At 39.3% G+C, this 25,646-nt stretch overlaps 1 protein-coding gene across 1 annotated transcript in view; it reads left to right on the top strand.

Annotated features, from left to right (window-relative positions):
• The window catches only part of SPIRE1 (spire type actin nucleation factor 1), a 133,638-nt gene that overhangs the window by 65,906 nt on the left and 42,086 nt on the right, over window positions 1-25,646 (top strand). The window contains exon 4 of the mRNA XM_072852778.1: window positions 16,874-16,999. Within this exon, the coding sequence (XP_072708879.1) occupies window positions 16,874-16,999 (126 nt within the window). The remainder of the gene's footprint in view (window positions 1-16,873; window positions 17,000-25,646) is intronic.

Here is a 25,646-nt window from a genome sequence, read left to right as displayed (position 1 = left end):
AGGCACAACTGAAGGACTGACTGGAGTAAACTGTGCTCCTGGCTGAGTCGTGAAAGGAGTCAAGTGTTTGAAGCTCCGGTACTGTGCAGGCCGAGGGAGCTGAGCTGAGGACAAATTGTGCAAAATAAAGCAGAAATGTCCCTCTGCATGTTTGAGTCTTCGTAATGTATAAGCAGTATCTCCATGTTGTTGGTTTTAAAATAAAATTACTTAACAATAATGATAGGGTTTTGATGTGAAGGGCTTTATAAACAGCTGCAGAGCAAGTGGATTTATGACAACTGAGAACTCTGCAAGTGAAAGATAAGTAGAATCGGAACTAATTTTGTACTGTTCACAACATTTATTTTGAGAGGCTTTGCTTAGAACTGCATTATACCAAATGTACTTGCAAGGAAGTTGTCCCTCATGACTTTGGTCTTCCCATTAAAAAAAGAAGGGCTTTTTTTTTTTTTTCCTTGCTTTAATTATTCTCATACAGAACAGTGGAAAAATCCCTTCCATCGGCATGGGCTTAGATGGATTGGAGTGTCTTATTCCAGGCTGGGAGACAAAACCAAATCACCTTTTCTGTGGTGATTTTTACCTTCCCATTATGGCTCACAGTAATGCATCTACACTGGTTAAAAACCCTTGTACCCATAATTCACATAATTATACTGGTATAACCTGTCTAAGGTCTAAAATAGCCTGAGGAATCCAAGGAGTTGTCCAACAAAAACAGGAAACACAGACTGGGTGTTCGGATTATTTTTATGTATGGGGAGGTCAGAATACACCTGAAATTTGTGTGTGGCCTTTATGCATCCAAAAGAAGCAGAGTAGGGCATGGACTTTTTCCCCATCTGTTTTATGCTGCAATTGTTATAAATAATTTATACATGGGTAAAAATAAAGTTCCAGTTTTTAGTGGAGGTGGAAGGAATCTTTGGTGGTAATGGTGTCCCATAGTGCACAAAATGCAGAATTTGTCATGAGAGAGCTCCAGTTTTCCCTTTAAAAATACAAACATCTAAAACATGCAAAGCAATCTGTTAGAAATAACACATCTGAGTAGGAGGTTTAATCTGAAGTATCAAAGAACCTGTGTTAGCCTCCGCTGCTAAAATAGACCCTGAAGACTAAAATAGATCAATGAGTGTTCACTTTCACAAAGTACATTTTGTTCGAACAGATTAATTTGAAATTCTAACTAATGACTGGAAATCAGGGTAATGGTTGGCCAGTTAACACAGTAATGCTGTAGTGACCCATAACAAAGTAAAAAAAGAGCAGAGCTGCCATTCGTTACAGAAGTGACCCACATCTTCTCTGCCCTACGGATTAACTCCAGTACTCGGCCGGGCAGTGCAGACTGACCTGGCCAAGGCTGAAGGGATCTGCCTGAGAGTCTCTCTTCAACTCGCAACTGCCTCCTCTCTCTGGGTGGTGAAACTGATAAGTGCACAGAAGGCTGTGATGGATTTTTCAGATTCACTGTCAGCCTGGTAAAGGCAGTAGATCTGCTCAGAAAAATTAGCCAGGACAGCAGCTTGTCTTACGTTAGGGTTTGGCAAAGGTTCATCTTGTCAGAATCCAGTTTCCACCCATGTAGACTTTGCAGTCTTGGATGTTCATGGTGTTGCAGCTAGCTTTTTAGCTCTACTGACTCCTTTCGCTACTTTAAAAATGCAAGCCATTTTTATACAGATTCACATGACATCTATCGTGTCTGTAAGGCACAAGTGTTCTTTGATTTCCATGTAATGCCAATATGCCATAGGGAATATCCCATGTACCTTATCAGTACTGCTTGTATTATTTACATTAAGTGTGTGATATATGTTTTAGTAGACAAGTAAATTAACGGTGACATGCAAAATTGCTGTACAATTTTCTCTCTCGTATAGCGTTATGTGTTGAAGGTTCCCAGTAGCTGCCCTCACAGACCATATTCAAAACAGTAGATTAACGTGTTTCTGCAGTTTTTAAGTTGTGCATGTACAGCTCTTGTTTGAAATGGGCAGTATAGGTGTTCTTGTAGCTGTAATGCTCTACAGGCACGAGACAAGCAGGATTTATGGGGTGGGGGAGAACTTCTTAATTAGGCCAACTGATTTAGCTGGGGGAAAATATGTTAGCCCTTCCAGGCTGAAATGAAAGGTCCAACAGCAGAGTCTCCAAGTGCTTGTCCGCTATAAATTTTGGAGTCTCTAACTTCTGTGAGGCGTTAGAGCCTCACAGTCCACCACCCCATTCAGGAGAGGGGTCAAGAGGAAAAGGGGAAGCTTTGCCCTTTCTCGTTCTTGCCAGGACACAAATGACTGTATTTGAGGATGGTCAGAAGTTTTCCTTGCTGATAACAGTTGTGTAAAAAACTATGGGTATTTCAGTTGTCAATATTGCTAGTTCAGAGTCACTTCAAGGATGGTATAATTGCATTGCCAAAGAAAATGGAAGCAGCATAGATGCTACAAAATTACTTAATTCCTTATAGAGGCGTATTGTACTGTAACAGCAACATGGGAAAAGTAAAGAAACGGAGCGAGGGCCCTTTAATTAAGCCACTGTGATCTTCTTGCTTTTGAATTATTCAAGAGGGAGCCTTGGGCTTGAGGCAAAGTTTCTTTTGGTGCATTTATTTCAGTGCCGGTAACAGTATTAAAAGAAATGAAGCATTTGGAGGAAAGTTGTTTGAATTGACTTAAAAGTACCACTAATTTTCCAAAATAATAACCTCTCTATTTTAGCTATGTGATTTTTTTAATATGCTCTTGATTACTGTGTTCTCATGATGCTATTTTCTGCTCCCCTTTGCTTAGTGTACTGTTGCATGCTGTATTTCAGAAAAATATTTAAGTGAGATAAGGCCATTTGATACAAGAAACAAACAGTGCATATTAGATTGTGCTGTCCCCTGAAGATCTGAGTCTAAAAGTCAGAATATCGTATTTATGCCAAAGATTGGTCTGAAGACAGGGAATGTTTTACATTTCTTAGTGAAAGGATTTTTACAGTAGGTTTTTATTTAAAACATGTAGTTGCAACATCCTTAAATAGTATTGTAACTGAAGCAGCCTTAAGGGGTAGCTTTCAAAAGACAATTGTCCGCAGGACGCATGGCCCTGAGTGTGTTTTAAATTATTGATTTGTAAATATTTTTAATGAAATAACACAATGGGAAAAGCAGTATTCTTCTGGGTGATGGCTTCAGTGCATTTCTTAGGTAGTTTTAGCTTTGCCTTACTGCATTGCTTGGACCATACCATCCCAAAGCTTGTGCATCTGTGCAGATGAGTCTTGTATGCATAGTTGTGGAGAATTATTTGAACATTTTAATCTAGCAGTCTTCCTAATAACTCACACTAACTTGTGCAACTGAACAAAATGGTCCCAAGAGATAAACTCCTTGAATCTACTAAGTCTGGCAGAGCATTTGTGGAAGGGAAGGTGTAGGCTAGCCTGGATGCTATGGGAAGACAGCAGGCATGGGAATTCAGGGATTTTGTGTGGGGAGGTGAAGCGAACTGGCAGAGCTGAGTAGCAACCATGGCTACTCACTGTTTGGAGACCCAAACTAAATCTCATAAAGAAGAAGATTTAGCTGAGGGATTGGCAAGGGCAGTGAGCTAATGGATCGTGCTAAAGGAAGCCAGCTGCATGCGGGGGCAATGCTTCATACGCTGCTCTGAGTTTGCTTTGTGTAAAGCCTGTAAAGAAGGCACTAGGAAGACTCTTTTGGAAGCCTGGTTGGATGGAAAACAGAGGAGGTTTTTTGCCTTTGCCCTGAAGAGAGAACAAACCCCTTTGTTTTATTGTTATTTATGTATTTGCATCTCTTAGAAAGAGGCTACAAACTTGATTTTAAACACTAGAAAAAACAGGCATTTGTTTTATTGTTATTGAGTTCATGATGGCAAGGAAGAACAAGATACTTTGGGTGATTTAAGCCAAAAGAGAGTTCTATGGTTTTTTGCCTGGCTTTCTCTTAGGACAAAGCAAGCTTGGAGTTGGGACAAGAAGGTCCTAATGAGCAATTGTATTTGTTTTTCCTTTTCAGCATGCCAAGATTTCTTGATGTGAGCACTAAGACCAACACTTGCTTTAGATGAGCAAATTCTCAAGAAGCCAAACCTCTTTATGAACTGGTCTCTTCTAATCAATTAATGTCGATCAGTCCACTCTATAATACTGTGTGTAACAAGACCCCATGTATGTATTTTATAGTCACACACACTTGCACAGGTAGACGTAAAATATCAGTGTCCTCAATCCACTTTTTAAAATAGAAAGATTATAAGATGATGTTTGAAAACATGACAGCACTGGGGGAAGAAAATGAGCAATAGGGTTTGTTTGTTTAAAAAACTTGTATTTCTGTGGTAGCATGTAATATTAACAAACAAATGAAAAAAATGAAGTTCAGGAGAGTATTAGCATGATTTATTAAGTCTTTTCATGTCCGGACAGAGGAATCACGTCACAGTAGAAATATTTTTAATGGCTCAGAGGTAAACAGAAATAGAAAATATGTTTTCCAGGCAACACACACATTTGGAAATAAAAATACTCAGTAAGTTAATTTTGCCCTTGTGTTTGCATTTAATTTCTTATAAACCTGTGCAGAAAGTGAAGGGATTCCTGTACCTTAGCTTGGTTAAGAAAGCTGGGGACAGTTTGTGTAAATCCCTTTAATGTAATTTTAAAGCAGCTTTGAACGTGACAAGTGTGTGAGTGAATTATGTTGATAGGTTTCATTAATTAAAGTGATGTCATTTGGTGTCTTAAACAGTTGTCCTCATTTTTCATTCTGGGCAGTGTAATTGGAGGTCAACACGTGGTCTGCTTTACTTTGAAAGTAACCACTGTGCTCGTTTTAAAAGGGTGATGTCAGTCCTTTTCGCATTTGAATGTGTCAGTGAGCAAAAGAGGAGCGTTTATTGCAATTTCTTGTCCTGGAAACGGTGCTTACTGTGTTTGGAGCCAGGGCACTTTGCTGGGGACTTTCCAGTTAAGAGTCTGGCTGCCAGAGGCCCTTGGCCTCATGGTGTCACCTTCAGCAGAAGTGCTGAAATCTGTCCTTACAGGAAACCTTTTAAAAAAAACAAACTGCAAAATAGTTGCAAAAAGTGTACCTCTGAACACTGCGGGTTGGTTTTTCTTTCCTAGCTGGGCCCACTTTTTGTCACGAGTGGCTGAAGAAGGAGGGGGGGGAGAGGGGATGTGCCTGCTCCTTCCAGATGCTCTGCCGGTGGCCGGGGGATGCATGGCACCCATCTGCCCTCGGCCTGGCGCTAGGGTCAAGCGAGCAGGTAAAACAGGACAGGTGTCTCTGCCGTGTCCAGGACACTTTCTGCCGTAAAGATGAAACTCAAGAGGTTTGTAATCTCCCACCGAGTATTACTTCTGCCTGGGTGCACAGCAGCAAACTGCTGAGGTGAGATAGCTGGCGAGATAACTAGGCCACCCCCCCACTAACCTCTATTGTCTTACATGCCTACCGCAATAAAATGATTAATAATTTTCTTTACCACTCTGACAGATAAAGATAACCTCTCTTTGAGGTTAATTTGGCAGCTATCTAGGCCTTTTAATGAAGACACTGCAAGCAGAGTGGTTTCTTGGCAGCTCCCTGCTGGTGTCACGCAGAGTTTGAGGGAACTGAGCCCCCCTCGCCTTCCCCGCCTCCACCAGCTTCCCCTTGAAGTCGTCTTTCTCGTGGGACCCTGATGTGTGCTTAAGGATACTGGCAAAAAGTCCTTTAGAAACACTTAGTTTGGGGCTTTTTGACAAGAGTGTGATGTTTTCAGCTATCTTTGCTGGCAGAACAAGCTGTAAGCTTTAACACTCCTCATCGGTTTTACACCAGACTCTTTGTAGATGTGACGGTACATCCTAAATTCGGTTCAGAGCTGTCAACAAACTCCAGTTGAGGCACTTTGCCAGTGTCTTAGATTTGTCCCTTTATCCATCGCTATCAAGTTTTTCTATATGAAGTCAATGTTAAACCAGCTTTCATCTTGCTGAAGGTAGCAATGTTTGACATAGATTTATATATTTGCATTTCTAGTTACCTGTACTTTGCTCTTAAGTCTTGTTTATTTTAAAAATAACTGCCCTGAGTTTCGGCCCTCAAAAGTGGCTTTATCATGAAAAATGTCAGTACAGAAAAGAGTTACCCAAGAGTAACAATGGGTCTTTGACTACAGGCAGGAGAGAGCTCTACCATGATCACCATTTGATAACGTTACTCTCCATGGACTGAGGTCACTACAGTATTAATTACCTTCCAGAGATTTGATTCTTTTTATATTTCTGCTTTGGAAGGCATTGGTAAACGTATCATGAAAAAGCATCTATTTCAACAGCCATGTAGTAGATGCCTCTGCAAGTGCCAGGGGTTTTAAAGGTAGCTTTGAAGTTGAAGAACTGAGCTGGGAGTTCCTGCCTGACTTGCAGAGATCTATCCTTCATGATATGTAACTGAGAACAGGTAAATAATTAGGTATGGTGCAGGTCCTTAGAATACTTGGCACGAAATAGTTTGATTATTTTAAGAGCTGTGTTTGAAAACAAAGCAGTCATGCAGCAGTTGACTGGACAACTAGGAAAGTGATTTACGTCCTTCCATTTTCTCTTTTTCCCTTCAGATAAAGATTTTGATGAAGAGGGGGCAGGGGTTGTGGTGTGTGTTTTTTTAATTGTTGTTTTTCATTGTTTGTTTTTTCCCTTAACTATTCTCTGTCAAGGACACATCCCTTTTATTGCAGAACATGCTTGTTTCTACAAGACTCCTTCTTAGATAAGAATGGTAAGACTTATCTGATGTGGTTGAAATAACCTAAAGTGAAAAATTATTTTATGTTAATTAAAAGCCAGGTAATAAGAGTTGGGAAGACTCTTCAAATACTTTAAACTATGTATTTCTTTTCAAATGCATTTTTTTGAGTGTGCAAAGAAATTAATTTCAAAAAGAATACTCAGCATTTGAAAGTGCAAGTAGCTCTTTTTGAAAATATAACAAACTTTGCTTGGTTTTGCAGTCAGAGATTGGCCAAGGTGCATGGCTTTGCCTCCTTCTACAAGTGGCATATTTTGAAATAAGCAAGCTAACTGTTAGAAAGAACAGCCAAACCCTCGGGAAGAATGAGAAATGTTTCTGAGTTTAGTTTATTAGCAAGAGAGGATCTCCTGTGCTCTGTATCTTTGGGTTCTCATCTTGTGTTGAGTCTGTGTTGTTCATCCTTTTTAGAAGCAAGGACTCATTCCTATACCCTCCAAGGAGCCATTATGTTAAAATAAAACTAATATATTTTAAGATTGGAGCAAGATGTCAGCCTTTAGATTGTACTAGAATCTTCACAATCTCTGACTTAGAAATAATGAAGATTACATTTCATATGTATTCCTATGAGTTCAGGACCTAAGATTTCAGGAAAACCACCAAATACTACAAGTTGCATAATAATTCACTAAGTTGTCCATTCTAAATTTTCATATGGAGACTGCAATCTTTTAGCAGATAGGAGTGCAAATGGAGCAACAAAGCAGGGACATGATGGAAAAATATGCCGTAGCATTCTACGTGATTTGGTCAGCTATGGCTTTGATCCAGAATTTTTTAATTTTCTTTATTAGAAAAGATTCCTGACCAGCTCATTGGGCTTTGCATCGGTCTCAGATCTCCATCAGCAAAATAGAATTGGTAATTCCTAGTGTCAGACGGGTGAGAGAATACATGCAGCATGGACTGCAAGGCAACTACTGTGATGGAGCCCCTACAGCACAACTACAGTCCCCATGGTGTAGACTCAGTGCAGTCTGGGATATACGAGGTGGCCTTGAATGCTTGACAGAGAGGTGGTTTTACTCCTGTTGCTGCCATTGGCAAGAAACATGCGGAGTCAAAGCAAAGCAGTAAAGCTGTCTTTCCCTCGAGTCTCTGGGCACTCAGGGCGGTATAAACACCATCTGCAGTCCCTACAGGTGGTTAATCCCACCTATATACAGGGCGTATGTCAAAGCCATTGACTTTAGGTAATTCAATTTCTAGTAATTACCATACTGCAGACAATTTCCAGGAATGGAGTGTGCATAGAGGGAAAGGACAAAAAAGGGCACCACCACTAGAAATGGAGGGAATTGAGGAGAAAATAACACCTTTTAAGTTCTGACTTATTGGATATCTGTTCTGCTTGAATAAGCAAGTATATGTATTTGAATCAAAATTACAGTATTTTCTTTTTAATCAATTAATTTAATCAATAAATTGTGGGTTAAATAATTTTGTTCATACCTATCTTAGAGTGGCATATGTTTTAAGTATTAACATTTATGTAACTGATATGCTTGATAAGACAATTGCAATGTAGATTCAATGGCTATAAATTTAAAGAAAAAAATGTTAAGCATACTTGCCTAGAAGAAGAAGAGGAAGAAATCTTCTGTAGGCCTTTTTCACGCAATCAGAGTTTCAAGACCTGATTTCCAGGTACTACAAGTAAGGAGTACAGCATACATGAAGGAATAGAATAGGTTTCCATACACTGAGACCTAACGAAAGCAAAATGAGACTGGTTAGAAGTTGCTAGGTTTATTCATTGGGAGTGAAGTTTAAAAGCTTGTTTTGTTTAGTAATGCAGTTTGTTTGGTTATGCAGCTGGAAATCTGTTTTTTTGGATAGGAATAAAAAGTCATGCTTCAGGACAAAACATGAAAGCAAATTATTATTATGCCTACCGAGAGAAGTTTCAGCACTTTACATAAAAACAAACAAGCTTCCCACACACATACATTTTAAAGCTCTATACTTGAACTGTAAATTGCTGCCAAGGAAAGTGCACGTTTTTATTTTAGTTGATATATTTTAATTGGATTTTAAGTGGCTCATGAATAAAACTGCCTTACATTAATATATTGTCTCTCATTTAGTAAGTATGCAAACATTTGAACTGTTTAGTAATGAGATTGATGGGCATTATTGAAAAATTGATAAAGAAACAACCTCTCTTCTGCATTATTCTCCCGTTCCTTTTCTATGTGTGTCAGTGAGATTTGGTTTCTGATTTGAGAGTCATTCCCCACCATTTTCTGTTGCCTTTTGATAAAATTGTTTTCTCTTTTATTCTGTTTGAAAATTTCACTATTTTCTACTGCTTTTCCAGAGATGCTCTGTTTTTTTCAAGCAGTACCCTGAATGTAATGGCTGCTTTATATGCTTGTATGGAGGCTTGGGGAAAGGGGAAGAAAGGAGGGCATCTATCCTGCTCTCATTCTCTGCTGCGTATGTCAAGCATCCTGGTACAAAACCAACCCTCCTCTCTTTTCTGCTGAACAGAAGTAGTAGTTGCAGTAAGAAGGCACCTTCCAACCTTAAGGAGGGCCTGAGAAGCATGGCAGACAAACATACAAAATCACATTACAGGGGTGCAACTCTTTGCTATCAGTTGTTCGGGTCTAAGCTATTTAATAATGTAAAGGGTGGTTCCACAGCTTAATGGGCTGCTAGCTAAACAACTACAGGTAGCCCTGTGAATAGATACAGCCACTCCCCTTTTCCTTTAATTATCCAATTTTATCATGTTTCCCATCTATGCCTCTGCTCTGCTTCTGAAGCTAGTTTTCTTACCCAGATGCCTCCATCCCGTCCTTCACGCTGCTGCTCCTGCATGAAATGCAGATGTGTGAGCGGTACAGATGAGAGCTGCCGAATATACACAGAGCTGTTGCCTTGTTGTGAAGCAGAAAGCTTTTGAAAACGATTGCTGCTGACAGACTAACTAGTGGTTTTGCTAAATATTGCAGGGGTTGACATTTCATGTAAAAGAATGGGAAAAAATAGAAATTGTAGGATTTCGCCCTTGCTCGTGAATAATCCCATTGATGTGCCACTGAATAGTCAGTGAACAAGAGCTAGCAAATTCAGATTACTGCATATTTATATTATTAATTCCTCCCTTATTCTGCTAAGAAACAACGGAGCACAGTTTCTCTGAAACTAAGAGAGAATGCAGAATTGGTTTTCACTTAATTGGCTCTTTTGAAACAAGCCTCTTTGAGAAGCAGGATGTTGTTAGTCCACTGTGTAAAGACAGTGTAACAATACACCTAACACATATTCCAGAAACAGCTGTATGCGGGGGGGGTGTATTTGAGGCATAAAAAAAGCTTAACAGCTTTCAACAAAAAATGAGGATTTATGCGAACGCAGCTTTGTCAAGAAGTCTGCACTAGCACATAAAATTAGTCAGTCATGGAAAAATTAATGTCAAAATGGCCAGTGGAAATATCATCGTCTCACAAAAACATAGATTGACCTTCATTTGAAGTCTATTTCAATAGTCAAGGTCTTAATTCTGTACTTAGAAAGCTAATAAAGAGTAAGAATAGGCTTCACTGAGCATGAAAAATACCAGATTGGGCTTAAAAATTGAAATGTAGTCAGTAACATATACGGTAGTTTGATTTCCATTTCTTAACACCCGTGTAAGTTTTAAATGCATTCAAAGTGTTCGTAATTGTGTTAAATATTTGTAAGACTTGTTTCCCTAAACATAGTGTCATATAAATGTAACAGAATACAAATTGTCTTCACCTTTAATTGTTTCTGTCATTGGAAAAGGTTCAAGTTTGTAAGTGAGACAGTTAAGTGAATTGTCTTGCAGTCTAATAGTCTTGCAGTTGCCGTCTCTTGAAATTTTATCAAGATTCTCATCACAGCTTAAATTCAGTCTAATAGCATGGAAAAGTAGTTAAGACTCTTCAAATAGCTGTGAAATGTAAGATTTTAAGCAAGAAAATGAATCACAGTGCTCAGCATCTCAGGGCAATCAGAACCTGGAGGAAATGGTGTCAGGACAGATATTCTGTTTAGAAGAAAATAGTGGAGGAGAGTCCTTTACTGTGCACCAGTTTCATCCTGAGCATTATTGAATTGCTCAAGTTTTGCTTTGTATTTCTAAAACCAGCTACAGCGTATGAAATGGCACTGCAGCATTTCCAAACGCAGTCTACCCACGTGAGTCTTTCAACTTTACTTCCACACTGACTTAAGTTTTGACTCAGGAGAGCATTTGCAAACATTTGTTAGTCCATTCCTGTTTGACATTTAAGCATATATATAAATAATTTACTCGAGGCCTTTAATCCTCAGAGTTTGCAAAGCAGAGGGTAGTTAATGATGATGAAGATTGTATGATACAGACAACTTTAAGGATCAAGATCTTACGCAAAGCACTGTTTTCAATCCTTGCATCATCTAATTCCCATTTGCAGTTTTGGCTTTAATTTCAGCAGCTGCATTTTTTTCTTCTTTTTACAATCCTGAAAGAGGGAACCAACCAAGGCCACTATTTCATCAAATTGTACCTGTTATTGCTAAATGCAGTAGCTTTGCTGCTGCATATGGCTGTTCATATTACAAAGGAAAATCAGTAAAGAAAGAACTTATTTGTTAAGCCATTTATGGGGAGGATCCCTTAAACCATTAAATTCTGAACTTGTGTAAGTAGAGAACTACGTAGTTCTTATCTTGTCTACCTCAAAGGTAGACAAAACAACAAATACCAGCGTGAGGGGAAAGCCTTACCAGATTGCTGGAGAACACTTAGATAATGAGGTAGACGTGCTTGACACCAGCAAACTAGGAATTTGCCTCAATTTCCACAAAACCTACCTTTTCCTTGAGGTGTGTAAAATTAATTAGGAGCTCACATGTCAAGCAATTGGACGTTCTACGGCATTTGCAAATGGTCATTTAAAATATCAATTTTAAAAGTTACAAAGCTTCTGCAGGTAGCTCTCTGGGAAGAGTAACTTTCCATTAATACTTTCTGTGAATTTATTTTGTGGATTAATAGCTAACTCTGCTCCCATCCCTTTTGTCTTATCGCAGTCTTACCTCACTAGTATTCCCCTAAAGTCCTTTATCAGAGGGATCAGCTAGTCCTTGGCCGACTGCAGTTACAGGAGGTGGAGCCAGGGGCAAATCTCTGCCTGGAAAGTTTGAGAGTGCAGCTGTGAACTGGTAGGGAGCAGGTGGGCTGGCTCCAGGTGTTGTGAAAGCCGCCTCAAAACTTGCACTGTGCCAAGTCCCATGTGCTATGCACAGGGGTGGTCCTAGCAGGCAGAAACATCTTACAAACTCATGTCAAAACTCTTCTTATTCCTCTGAACAGTCCATCCCTTGACGTTATTGTGGATAATGAAGTGAAGCAAAACGCTCGGTTGAGTTTTACAAATACACAGGTATTGTCTTGGTAAGATTTTTTGGGTAAGGCAGATGGCTCCTTGAAGTTCATATTCATAGGAATAAAAGGATATCTATTTAAAAAAAAAAAAAAGCCTAATCATAAAGTCTAGTTTATCTGCACGGAGACAAAATCTTTCAGAAAATAACCCTGACTTGGGAAGGCATCTCAAGCCTTCAAGTTTTATTTTTTGAACCTGTTGCAGTACCATACTGCAAAGGATGAGGCAGATACCTAATACAGTTGCATATTCAGTGATCTGTTGGTTAAAGTAATTTCTTCTTGTTGCTTAAGAAAAAGTACATCTTCTAAGTCTATGTTAATACTCCAAGGCTTTCAAAACACTTAACAAGCCTGGCATTTGCAGGCTGGTAGTATGTTTTGCATAATATCAATAGCTTGTCTTTGTGGTCCATGGGAAAAAGAAATCCTTTTCTTCTTTGTGGTGCATTCATACAGGCCCTCTGCCCAAGATGGTTGCAAATGGAAGCACTTTTTGTCTTTTGAAATCTTCATTCCAGCAGGCCAGGTGTTTTGATGAACCTTCCAGTATGTATCTAGCCAAAAAGGTTTTGCAAAACCTACCTGAATTTTAGTGGGTGAGTCAGTTGTATTTTTTGTAATTTTATGGAGCCCTTGATGGAATATATTCAAACAAATGCAAGAAATGCTGTTTGATCTCTTTGGATGGTTAAATTGTGATTTTTGTTAACATTGCTTTGGCTTGGTGTACTCTGTTTCCTAGTCAATTGAGGATGAATTTGGATAGAGGAGCTGGCAAGGCTATGGTATTTACATAATGCCTTTTTTTTCTGTGAAACCTGAATGTGGATGGAAACAGTCTCTAATCTTCTTAGTGATCTAAGCAAAGATTGAATGCTTTGGGTCAAGCTGGGTTTTGGATACGCTCAGTTAGGAAAAAAAACATTTAAAAAAATCCCAGCTCTTCACAATGATTGCAAATGGAAGTACTTACAGACCGAGCTAGTTAACATTTCAGTAGTTGATAATATTTTTGATATTTCACCAGTTTGCAAAGACCACATAATTTGTTTTCAACCATACTTTTTGAGACTTCTTGGAAACAGAACAAACAGCCCTTGTATTAAGCTCTGGGCACTGTTCGCATTCATTTCCCTTAGGATAGTTTTAAGTTGTATCATGAGGGATGAAAAGGCAAGTGTCAGAATAAGCAGCATACAGAGGCTTCCTTTCCTTGATGAACTATGAATGCTGGAAAAGACTGCAGACCTGACCTTAATCCTTCTTGCACCATGACTGCTATGACATGGTAAGAGGAGGAGGAGTTAATTAGGTGGCTGTCCTTTCATATCTCAAATATTAAAACATTCTGACTGTGATTTTTGCGGTGTGTTACAGTAACATAGCTTTTCAAACACTACTATCATAAAATTAAAGATGTGATTTTTCTTTTTTTTTAAAGTGGATAAATATCTCAAACTTAGGCTAGAAGTGACATTTCATACTTGATTTGCCTTGCCTGCCTAGATTTTGCAGTATTTTTTCATGTGGAAGTTATAGCTTGTCAGGCACTGTGAACAGCATGCAAGTACAATATATTACAATGAAGGGGGAGAAAAAAATCAGTCTGTCCTATTTGCATTTTCCTTCTTCTTCAGGCTTACCTTCCCCAATCCAAAACTTAAGCTGTCACTTGACTTAATGTTACCACAAGGGGTTTTTGTATGTAATGCATCTTCACATAATATAAGATCACTCAGAGATTGATTTTTCAGAACATGAAAGTTAGTAGGAGCTGCTGGCCCTCTTTTAATACCTGCAGCCTAATGGTTACAAACCAAATGGTTAACTTTTTATGTGTTGCTTTTGTAACTAAGTTCAGCAGCAGGTGTTCAATTTTTTTTTGCTTCACTTCGTGTTCAATAATAGAATCAAGATTATATCCATCCCCTGCTTGAGCTTGCCACTGCTGCATTAGATCAACTTTCTCAATATTTGATGCAAATTGTTTCTAATTAACGTGCTTCTAAATAAAGAAAAAAGTATTCTTAAAAACCTGTGTGCAATCTGTATAATAATAAAATTTTATTCTCAGCTATGAAGACTTGTACCATTTTATGATCTTTTTGAAATTGCTGTTTGTTGTTACTCTTATTGTTATTCCTGTAAGTGGTGTATTTCAGAATGAAACCCTTTTTATCTGTACTATAATTAATAACCAGAAATAGCTTACTGAAAACATAGTAAGGCAGGTAAGGGCATGATTAGTTATTGAGAGAAAGAAACACAAATTAACCATACTCAGAATTCAGTCTTTTGAATGTTCTGACTTTTTCATTAAGTCAAAGGAAATGTTTAATACCTTCTGTCTTTGTGGTATGCATTGTCACTGTAGCACACATTAGAGGTGCATCTGTTTGGTTTTTCTCCCTTTACCTGCAAAGGAGATGATATGATTTGTTAAAAAGGAAAAAAAAGAAAAGAAAAGAAAAAAAAGAGGGGAAGGGGAAAGAAAAAGGAAGAAAAAGGAAAAAAAAATTTAAAAGTGGGGTTTTTTTTCTGTCAACTATGTCCTTGTGATTATGTAGAAATAAATTTGAAGAGTATAAGAAAATTTTGGCCATCATCATAAAGCAGTATAAAATTTGAAAGTGAGGAATCAAGGGCAGTTTTGTGAACATGTCTGCAGTGCGTTCCCTATATATAAGAAAGTATATAGGAAGGAAGGAAAATACACACACACATATTATATATAAACTTTCCTGATGTATATCCTTTTTTACGACTAAAAGGAGAGAGAGAGATATATATGGGTACAATAATCAGAATAGGATATTGCAGGAGTCCAATTGCAGGAGCTTGTAAAAATTTATCAAAGAAGTTGACCAAATCTGACCCCTGAACTCTGTATTGTTATACTAATTGGAAGAAATAAAAGATAACAAGGGGCCTATGGCCTTAGAAAGCAACTTGTCAGTGAGACTGAGCCAATCTGACTGCAACCAAAAGCAATTGTTCAGCCCTTCCTCCCTTTCCCCACTCTGGCAGCGTATTCCCCTTGCTGCTTTTTGCCTGCGCTACTACGTGCGCGTCCGTGCCATGAAGAATAATTGTCTCCTGCTCCACTTCCTTCACGTTGTTAATTTTTGTCCAGGTGAGTAATCTTCTCTGAGTTAGGGCACGAACTCCGGTGCCAGCATAAGGGCATCAGTGGATGCATACAGCTGGAGGCCACAGGACGACACCTTTTAGTGGCAGTATGGATTTAAATCAAATTGAAAGCAATATGAAAAAGCAGCCCGAGCTTTACATGCATTGTGCCCCTTGTAACCACAGTGTTCACTGTAATAACAGGAGAGATTTAGACAAATATGCCACTAGGCTAATTAAGGGCTCTTCTCCTAAAGAGGCTTCTCTCTCAAGCTTTAGTTCTGGAGATCTGAATGTAGCCACCGACTGCCTCAGGTTTTGGCTTGTTCTTAGTTTTAGCTCTACAGCTATAAATACAGCTATATGTATAATAAATAGCTACTCTAAAACCACAGTAACAAGACAAATTTTAAGGCCTTGGTTAAGATTTTGTTTTATTTTAATATATACACCAGTATGATATACAATATGGGTGCTTTAGTTTCGGCTTTGGGGTTTTTTTGATTTAAAACTGTTTAGGGAAGAAATTATGGATGTTATTTTGTTCTGTCCATTTCGAGCCAAGATTTCCATGACGAATACTTACAGGTGATGGATTTGACTTAGCGGAAAAAGATACTACAACTATTAGCATCAATGCTGAGCTATTCTGTAATAGTAGAAGCTGGATGTTCATGTTCATGAAGCTGGATGTTGCTCATACCATTCAGGTTCTCTGTTTGAAATATAAAGGCTGGTTTCAGTGAAACTTCTTGTGTCGGAAATGGGAGCTGCATGTTTTACTCTTAAAAGCCATGCTGGACTGAGTGCTTAACAGCAGTTGTGAATTATTATTAGTGATTTGAGTAGGCTTTCAGAGTTTTGCAGGTTTTGTGTATATGAAAACACCTATCACTTTTTCTTTACATCAGTTGTGCCTGTGTCTGGAAATGTTCATGAATGTCTGAGGTGAAGCAATAAGCCTGCAGTTCTGTGGCTCTTGCTGATTTTTAAAATCTTTGTACTGCTTGAAATAAATTAAATCAGAGTTTCAGCTTGACGATTACACTTTTTTCCTTGCTTCACTTTCCATCCTTTCATAAATTGGTAGGGATACAGTTCTCTTCCACATGCATAGGAAGCTAAACAACACTTACTGTTAAAGCTGGTTTAAATTAAGTACGTTTTCTTAAAATTTGATACTGCAAGATTGCTTTTTTCCCTTTCACAATTATGTCATCTTTCTTTTTTTTCTTTTTTTTTTTTTTAAATGAAAAGGCAATGTCTTGGTTTTCAGAGTTTTCCAGGCCGTGGTCAACCAGTCCTCTTACCGTCCTTATAGAGCTCTTCTCATAAAATAAATGGTAGCAGAAGGTTTAGAAAATACACCCTAATTTCTGCCTAAACTTAAATGTCTCATGTATTTTTGTGCCCAAAATATTCCGTTGCATTCACTTTCATGTTATCTCATGCTCTGTAGCATTAATGAAAGCATGGGGCATTGTTTTGATATTGCTATTTATTTCTCTCTCTAGCTGTGTGCTGCCCACCTGCCAACCCGATCAGAGGCGCCGAACCACTATCAAGCAGTATGTCGGGCTCTGTTTGCCGAAACAATGGAACTGTACACTTTCTTGGCCAAAATTAAAAGTGCAAAAGAGGTAAGCAGTCTGAGAAGGTTTTGTGCTTTTGAGCTCATTACTGTGTGAATTAGGCTTACAAAATCACTTCCATACCCAGGCAGTAGTGAATGTCAGATGCTTGAGGAAATTATCTGTAGTGTTCAGGGAGAGCAGTTCTACAGCTGAGGTTTTTTTTCTTTTGGCCTGGGACCATTTACAGATGATTCATAGAAATTGTTATTAATTGCAACTAGTCTGTTCGGGAGTAAAACAGAAGTTTTTCTTGGAGGGTTACACATTGCATACATGCATCCATTCCTGCATGCATGTATGCAATGTATTTGAGTCTAAAAACTTCTCTGATATTTCAGGGACGTTGTGAAGCGTCAGAGCTTTGCCTGTTGTTCCTCAGCTCCTTCTCATGCCTTGTCTTTGGCTGAGAATTATCTGAGATTCTTCTTGCTCACATTTTGTCCCCAGCCAGCAGCTTCCCTTACCTTTGCTGTACGAGTGGCTTGTTTGTCTGTCACATAGGCTTCACAGCAGAGCCAACTTAAAAAAAGAAAAATTTCTGTCTGTAGGTCGTGATGCTTACGTTCACTGCCTGCTTGGCTGCTAGTGTTGACTGAAGGACCATCCTATGAACCACTGCAATTAAATGGTCTGGCTGAAGAATAACTTTGAGGGTGGGCAGATGATTTTTAATGAAGATAGTTTCAGTGATCTGGCCTGCAGAATGGCTCCATAAACAATTGTATTAACACAGTGTGGGTGTTGGTTACATTGGAAAACTGGTGGGTGAGGGGAAGGGCAGGAAGGGAAACATGCTGCTTAAAGCTAGTTTCTTCACCGAAGCCAACTTGTCAAGTAACGACACTTTCATAATTTTTCTTTTTAATAAATCCTGAAGGATTTTCTTTTCTTTTGTAAGTCAAGATCTACAGTACCTTTGAAAAGCAGGATAAGATTTTACAGGCTGATCTAAAAATTTTGCTGCTGAAAGAGGCAGAGCTGTTCCACCCACGCACACATGCTCCCACTGTTTTCCTTCGTCTGGTTCTAGGAAACAAACACAGCAAATACCAAAAAAAAAAGGGAGTAATTCCTTATCAGGTTAATGAGCTGAATCAGCTCATCAAAGGGGCAGATGAGTCTCAGACCAGCACAAGAGAGCTTTTTTCCTCATGCTGGTGGTGGAAGACGCAAACCAGTGAGAGGCATAAGGGACTGGTGCTGTCTTTTCTTCCTGGTCAAGATGCATCCCTCCAAGGAGGAGAATCCTTCAGAGATGTTTTTCTGTTGCACGGGGTCAAGTTTCACCTCCACTATTCCTCCAGTCCTACTCAAACTGAAAGCAGTTTTTAAACTGAAGCAGTATCATGCAAGGATAATTTTGACAGTGTCAGCATGGCTGAAGAGCCGCCCGTTTTCTGAAGTGCCTGTGTTACAGTTCATCTGCATCCAATGCCCCTGATACAGAGAGCAGACATGATAGAGTGTCTCTGTGCTAAATCTGTCTCCTGAATGTCATTAATTTCACATCTCGGCTTTTGACTGCTCCTTAGTGTTCTGACCACTGGATATACTAATTGAGGGACCTGTGCTAGAAACACCTCAGCTAACAGCTATTGAAAGTCCATGTTGAGGCTCAAAGATACGACCCTTTGGAGTTCTTCTTTCTGCTCAGAGAGGAATTACGTTTCCAGTAGTTCTTGAACATTTTGGCCACAGTAAGCACTAATAAGGCATTTCTGTTGTCAATGTCAAAGTAAAATATTGTGGTTTATAACCATTTAATTAAGTCTTAACAATAATTTTTTTTTAAAAATTATTAGAAAAGTAGAGAGGTGTTTTGAATTTGGAAATTATTTAATCACCTTGTAACTGGATGTAAAAACCCAACAACATCTGATCACACCAAAGAGCATACTGTGAGTTAATCCCAAATGAAAGAAACCATTTGCCCCTCAAAGGCTATTAGGGATTGATTCAAAGCACATTTAGGTCAAAGGAAGTAATCCTTCTAGATGGAATTTTGGCCCTAGTGAAATCAGTAAGACTTTTATTGCTGCACCTAACCAAGGCCAGAATTTTGATCTTTTGATTTCATTTTACTCTGGATCAGTCCCCAGTAGGCATACAAGAAGTGACCAAGAAAATTATCTTATAAGCAGCTTCTGGAATCTGAATACTTTGGTTTTATGATGTGTTTGATCCTTGCTTATAGCTTTTATCCAACTATAGATTTGGAAGTATTTAATTTTGAAAATAATGTAGCATGCAAAGAAAAAAATAGGTATGAAGAAAATACAAGGTGGAATGCTGTAAATCTTGTTACACCATTTTAAAATGACCTCTATAGTTGATACTTGAGGCAAGCAGGAATCATATGATCACACTAGGTTTGTGCCAGTAAAAGCTGTGGTATTGTTTATATGCTTTTCTGTCTTGCAAATACATAGAAAATCTTAATTCATGAGGAATACGGTTAAATACAATTCAAGTCAATGAATTCCTTTTTCTTTTCCTTTTGTTTTTGTCATATGAGTATTGGGTATAAAGGAGAGGAACAATACTTCAGTAAGGACATCTTGTTGTCCTGAATCTGTGGTGATTGCATTTGCAGGTAACTGGGGAAAAAAGCCCAAGTTACACCCGTCAGTTCCAATTAAAAAAGACTTATACTGTGTAATACTGTGTTTGTGACACTAAAGATGCCAGGAATTATAAACTGTTAGTTTATTTCAAAAACTGACAGCTTTATTCAGAGATCTTCCTCTAGAATCCCTCAGACCTGGACACAATTGTGGACGTGAGATCAAAATTAAATTAAAAACACTAAAAAGGGGACAAAATCCTCTAAAATTACTTAAAATAACTTTCCTATGAATAAAAATTACTTTGAAACTCCTTGGATTCCTTCTAGGGCCACTGGATGGCATCTGGGTATCTGTTTCCCAGGTATATTAAGTTCATAGTTTTTGCTCAGTAAGCGCTTAAACAGCCAACTTCACTGTAGTGCAAGAGGGAGAATTTTTATCTGCAGAAATTCACTTGCTAGGAGTGGACCAAATCTGACCTACCTTATGCTACAGCCCAGGACAGGTTTAGAAGGGAGGTACACTGTAAAGAGGCAGAAAAAATATTGCTGTGATGCTGTTTTCAATTTGGCACTACAAAAACTTGTCAGGATTTTGAAAGTTACATGATTTCATGAGGGGTAGATCAGGAGGCAGGAGGGATAGGCCTATAGGGTTATAATATGTTTTGTTACTAATATATATACTGAGTAGTCATGTGCTCTTCAGGCTGTCATGTGAAAATCACTGTCATATAACAAACGGAGCATAGTTTCAGAAAGGGTTTTACTGGCATGCATTTGGGTGAGTGCATTGATCAGAAATGATGAAGCAATGAGTGAGCTGTTCAGGTCATCTCAATGATGTCAAATAAAATGTTTTAGGTGCTTTGTCATGTACTTGATGCCATGTGGATTTTATTTCCAGTCTGATTCCCTGTGTATGAAAGGTCAGCAGTAAAGCTGACTTGCAGACAGGGAGATGGTATTCTTAAAGAGAATGAAATGTTTAATGTAGTGGATGCACAGGACAGGACTCAAGCCAGAGTTGAGAAAGGTGTGATACTACTATTGCAATAGTAAAAAAATAAAAAGAAATAGAATAACAGTAGTAAAAATACATATTTCTGTGGAATAGCAGCAGCAATTCCACAGGTAGAGTTGAAATTAAGTTAACTAATCTGATCTAACTTTGCATCTTTTTGCAAGGTGAAGTTTTTCTAGCAAGTTTACTGGGGTGTTTTTCCAGCTTGCTGGCAGCATCTGTATGCTGCTCAGGCTCTGTGAAAGGTGCCCTTGCTGCAGATCCACCCTGGGTGCCATCTGCTGCCATCCAGAAGTGGTCTTTTGATGCACCAAGACCTCCTAACTCTGTGTCCTGCTGTTTAAGCATTTACAGCTGATGACAAAAATGGAGTACAGCTTGTTTCTGATCTCAAGCAGAGAGCTTTTAAAATCCCCATAAAAAGGGGATCTCTCCCTTTTCTTTTTGCTTGTGTGTGGGGAAAAATGATCAACAAGGTGGAGGAAATGCATGCGTGTGTGGCGAGGGGGAAGATAGTTTGTATATCTACTAAAAATGGGCCTCATATAAAAGAAAAGATTCATCTTTTTCAGGATCATCCAAAAGTCATTGATATCACCTTTGTTGGCACGTAGTCATAGACAGAACTGTAGGCACAGCTAAGTGATATCAATGAGATAAAGCAAATGTTCCTGCTGTGGAGTATCTGAAAAGGTCACACATATTGCTCAGAAATGGCATCAAGTGTGGCTGAGAAAGACCGGGAGAGACTATGGAAGCATATGAATGCAGAAATTGCTGCTCTGGATTGGACTGGGGATCCACCTGGTCTGCTACCCACATTGTGAACCTGCTTTATTGAGGGGATATCTGTCCTAGTCCTCCTTCAGCTCCCTGTTACTGCCCAGGCTTGCCTTCTACTGAAGTTAATGCTCCATGTGCACTTAATGGCTGAGTGAGCCAGCAATGTGCCCTTGTTGCAAAGAAGCCTTACAGCGTCCTAGGCTGCATTGCGAGAAATATTGCCTGCAGGTCGAGGGAGGTGATCCTTCCCCTCTGCTCAGCACTGGTGCGGCCACAGCTGGAGTGCCGGGTCCAGTTCGGGGCTCCCCAGTACAAGAGAGACATGGATATACTGGAGAGAGTCCAACAAAGGGCCATGAAGTTGATGAAGGGACTGGAGCATCTCACATATGAAGAGAGGCTGAGAGATCTGGGGCTGTTCAGCCTGGAGAAGAGAAGGCTCAGGGGGATCTTACCAATGTGTACAAATACCTGAAGGGAGGGTGCAAAGAGGACGGAGCCAGGCTCTTTTCAGTGGTGCCCAGTGACAGGACCAGAGGCAATGGAGGTTCCCTCTGATCAGGAAACACTTTTTTACTGTGAGGGTGACTGAGCGCTGGCACAGGTTGCCTGGGGAGGCTGTGGAGTCTCCATCCTTGGAGATGTTCAGAAGCCGCCTGGACATGGTGCTGGGCAACTGGCTCTGGGTGGCCCTGCTTGAGCAGGGCGGCTGGACCAGCTGACCTCCAGAGGCCCCTTCCAACCTCAGCCACCCTGCGAGTGGTACCAGTAAATGCCAATGCCAGCCTGTAGCAGAGCTAAGCATTTGTGAGTGGGCTGTGGGTGATAAACTCCACCACTGGCACAGCTGGTGATAAAAGACACCATGTGATGCTGGCCAGCATAAAATACAAGAAGTGTCCGGTAGGCAGATGTGTCTTAATCTGCTGCAGTAGGTTTGACTTGTATCTCAAAAATTTTTAGAGATTGATGTGCACCCTAAAGCATCAAGATTAATATTCCTTACAAACCAATTAAGACTTTATATATTTTTATAATTGGCTGCATCAACAGTTGCAGTGAAAGTCCGTGCTCATCAAAAAATCATCCATAATTTCATTATCCACAGTATGCCTTGTAATTAATTAAGTTTTTGGTAGAATACAGCTAAAGCTCCCAATCTGTCACCTTCGTACTGTTCTTTTAAATCATGTCGCCTTTCATTTCTATCCTTTCTGATGTAAAAACATAATTCTTTCAGTCTGCCTGGATATATTTCAATCTGATCTATATGAAAATGTAAACATACAAATTCTAATTAAGTACATGAGTAGAAACAAAATTGTTCCTTTCCTTTTTTCCTAGTTTCATGCCATGTAAAGACTCAATGGGAAAACAGTTAATTAAAAAAAGTCAAGTGTTACTTTCCATTTAACGTGGCTATACTGGTGTATTACTTGTACAAAATATGGTAATAGAGGTAGTTAATAGGTATCTAAACAATGTTAATGGCTAACTTATTTTGGAAATACGGTCACTAGCCAAGTTACTCTTAGTAGTCTTGTGACCATAAAAGCGGTTAAATACCCTGCTGCTTGGATTTTCAGGAAACACGGCTGGAGAAAGAAATTGATTCACAAACTTTTCTGCTCTCAACTTCACTTTTGCCTACACTTCCAGGCTTCTAGTGACTCTGCTTTTGCAACTGTATTGTTGTCAGGCTTGCAGCCCCATCCTGATGTGTTTGATCCCTCAATTTAGGAGCTTTAATAAGGGAAACAGCTACTGTTTTGGTTTTGTAGTTTGTTTGTTTGTTTGTTTTTCTTAAGTGATGCAGGCACTGTCACTCGGTAAGTGTTACATGCACTTGGTTTGGGGTTTTTTTGCCTCTTCTTAAACAGTTATGTTGAGCAGCACGGTGAGTATCGCCCTTTCCGGAGCTCACCAAGGTGTGTTGACCCATACCACTATATATGAACTACTTTGTCTGATATCCATGAAAGGGACTGATTTAACTGATCCTATTCCCATGTTTGAATTATACGGGGTTTTGGTCTTTTCAAAGAACTACGGTAATGCTGCTGGCCAAGCCCTTGGAATTGAAACTGAAGTTGGATAGCTGAATGTATAAAAGCAGTTTTTCCCCTATATGCAGGTTATGTATTTTGAAATGGAGCCTACAGGTGCAAGAATATTTTATTAGTTTCACAGATAGCAGTGTAAGAAATCCTTGCATCAGTGAACAAACGATTCCTAATTGAGAATATAAACTGGGAACTGCAGTAGACTGTATTCTGCAATTGGTGAAAGACAACGTCCAGATCTGGATTCCCGAGAATACCTTCTTCATTAAAACACTGCGTTTTAGAGAGCATTTTGTGGAAGCGAGTCTTTGACGCTGTGCTGACAAGTGTCTTATATAAACTCCCATCTGTCACCGAGCACAGGAGAGTGCGTATCAAATGTGGGACACGCAGCAGCGGCAAATCAACTGCCTGCTTTTAATAGTGCAGCAAGACGTTTGAAGACGTTTGGTATTTTTATTACTAGCTTTTGTCACAAAATGCAGGTTTTTAAAAAAAAAAGGCCAAATGCTGTAATGGTTTAAAAAAAGCCAAAGCTGTTGAAACACTTGCTTCCTACACATCTAACCCTTATTTCCTGAATGAACGCCCAGGCTGTAATAGGTGAATCAGGTCTATGGCATGGGTCTGAGGTTCCGGGATCATTTAGAAAAACCCTTTTAAGATGTTTCTGCTTTCTGAAATGGAAACCCATTTAGGCCATGTATTTATTATACTGTAATAGCTCTTCTCAATCCATTGTCCCAAGGGTAAGTACAAGTGGCTACAGCAGCTGAGGTTACTCGCAGGTTTTGGATCACAGCTAAGTTCTGACAAATGGTCTCTCGTGTTGTAAATGTGTTGGTTTCCATAATTTATCATTGAAACAGATGCTGAAACCCACTGCTGCTGGCTGGGGGTGCTGGAGGGAAATTATAATATTTAATTTAGTCTAAAAGTTTAAACATAATCATTTGTCACAGTGAATTTATTCCTTCCTAAGCAGCACCTGACAGGTGCGGAAGAGTTAAAGAAACCTTCCTAAGTACTGGCTGCAAGGATAGAACACTTGCTGTTTCTTTTTCTCCCCAATCCTCCAAAGCTTTCTAACTTCTATAATGTTAGAAATTCCTTTCCTTTCTACTGTTCTCCACTAATTGCATGGTGAGCTGCATTTAGGGGTCTGAGCTGGGTGTCAGGGAGGGGAATGAACTATCCCTACGAAGTGGATGTCTGTGCCGGTATGAGGGAAGCAGCTGGAGCACTTGGCTAGGATGGGGAAGAGTAGGAGCTCAGCTTTGGCAGTAGCCTGTGCTTGTAGCAGCACATTTGGATCATAAAACTGCACTTTGAGAGACTTATCTCTTGGCTGGCAGGTTTTGCTCTTGCAACTTTCCAGTGCGTGGTAGCCAGCATCACTTACACCTGTGCTTTCTTGGGTAGAAACTCCCCCTCTAGCTATGTTCCAGAGAAACTAATTAGATGGTTGCCTTATTTGGAAGATCTTTCAGCTGTTCAGGGTTTGGTTTTTTTTCCCCCTTCTTATTTTCTGCTGTTGAGAAAAACAGATTGTAATCTTTTTAGCTTCATGGAATATTTATGTCAGTCAAAGGCATGAGGCTTTGGGCATAAACAAGCCTAGTAAACTGTATGATAGGGAACATGGTTGCTGAGATAATTGCCACAAATCTTGTTGAACAGTCAAAGTAAAGGTTAAGCAGCTGAAACATGTTAATTTTTTAAAAATTAATGTGTACCTTCCAGTATGGAAAGGAGGAGCAAATCTGACAGTTGTGAGCTCATTTACTTTTTGATTACGAAGAGGAAAAGGAGAAAGTATCAGAATGATTTTATATATTGCAGTTTATCAATAAATGTTAGCAGTTTGCAAGAAAGCAAGTCATTTACAGTTCACAGATACTGTATTTGAAATGATTACTGCAACTGTATGATACAGAAAAGAAGAAACCCTGGATGGCAAAATACACATAAGCGAGGCCTTTATGTTACTCGTTCTTTCCATTTTTCTTTTTTTGCCCTTGGAAAAGGGTGATTGCCTGTAAGTGTCAGACTGACTGCTGACTGCAGCAACAGGACCAACACAAGTTTCCATAAAGCCATTCTTTCCCAATTGGGTATCCTGTGGTGATACTGCAAGTCATGCCAAAACATTCCCACATTGTCCCATTATATATTTGCTTCCGTGGTGTAGGTGATTTATGGTTTTTTTTAGAGTCT

This window comes from Ciconia boyciana, chromosome 2 (assembly GCF_034638445.1).
Source record: "Ciconia boyciana chromosome 2, ASM3463844v1, whole genome shotgun sequence".
Taxonomy (NCBI): Eukaryota; Metazoa; Chordata; class Aves; order Ciconiiformes; family Ciconiidae; genus Ciconia; species Ciconia boyciana.
This window is presented reverse-complemented; position numbering and strand designations above follow the sequence as displayed.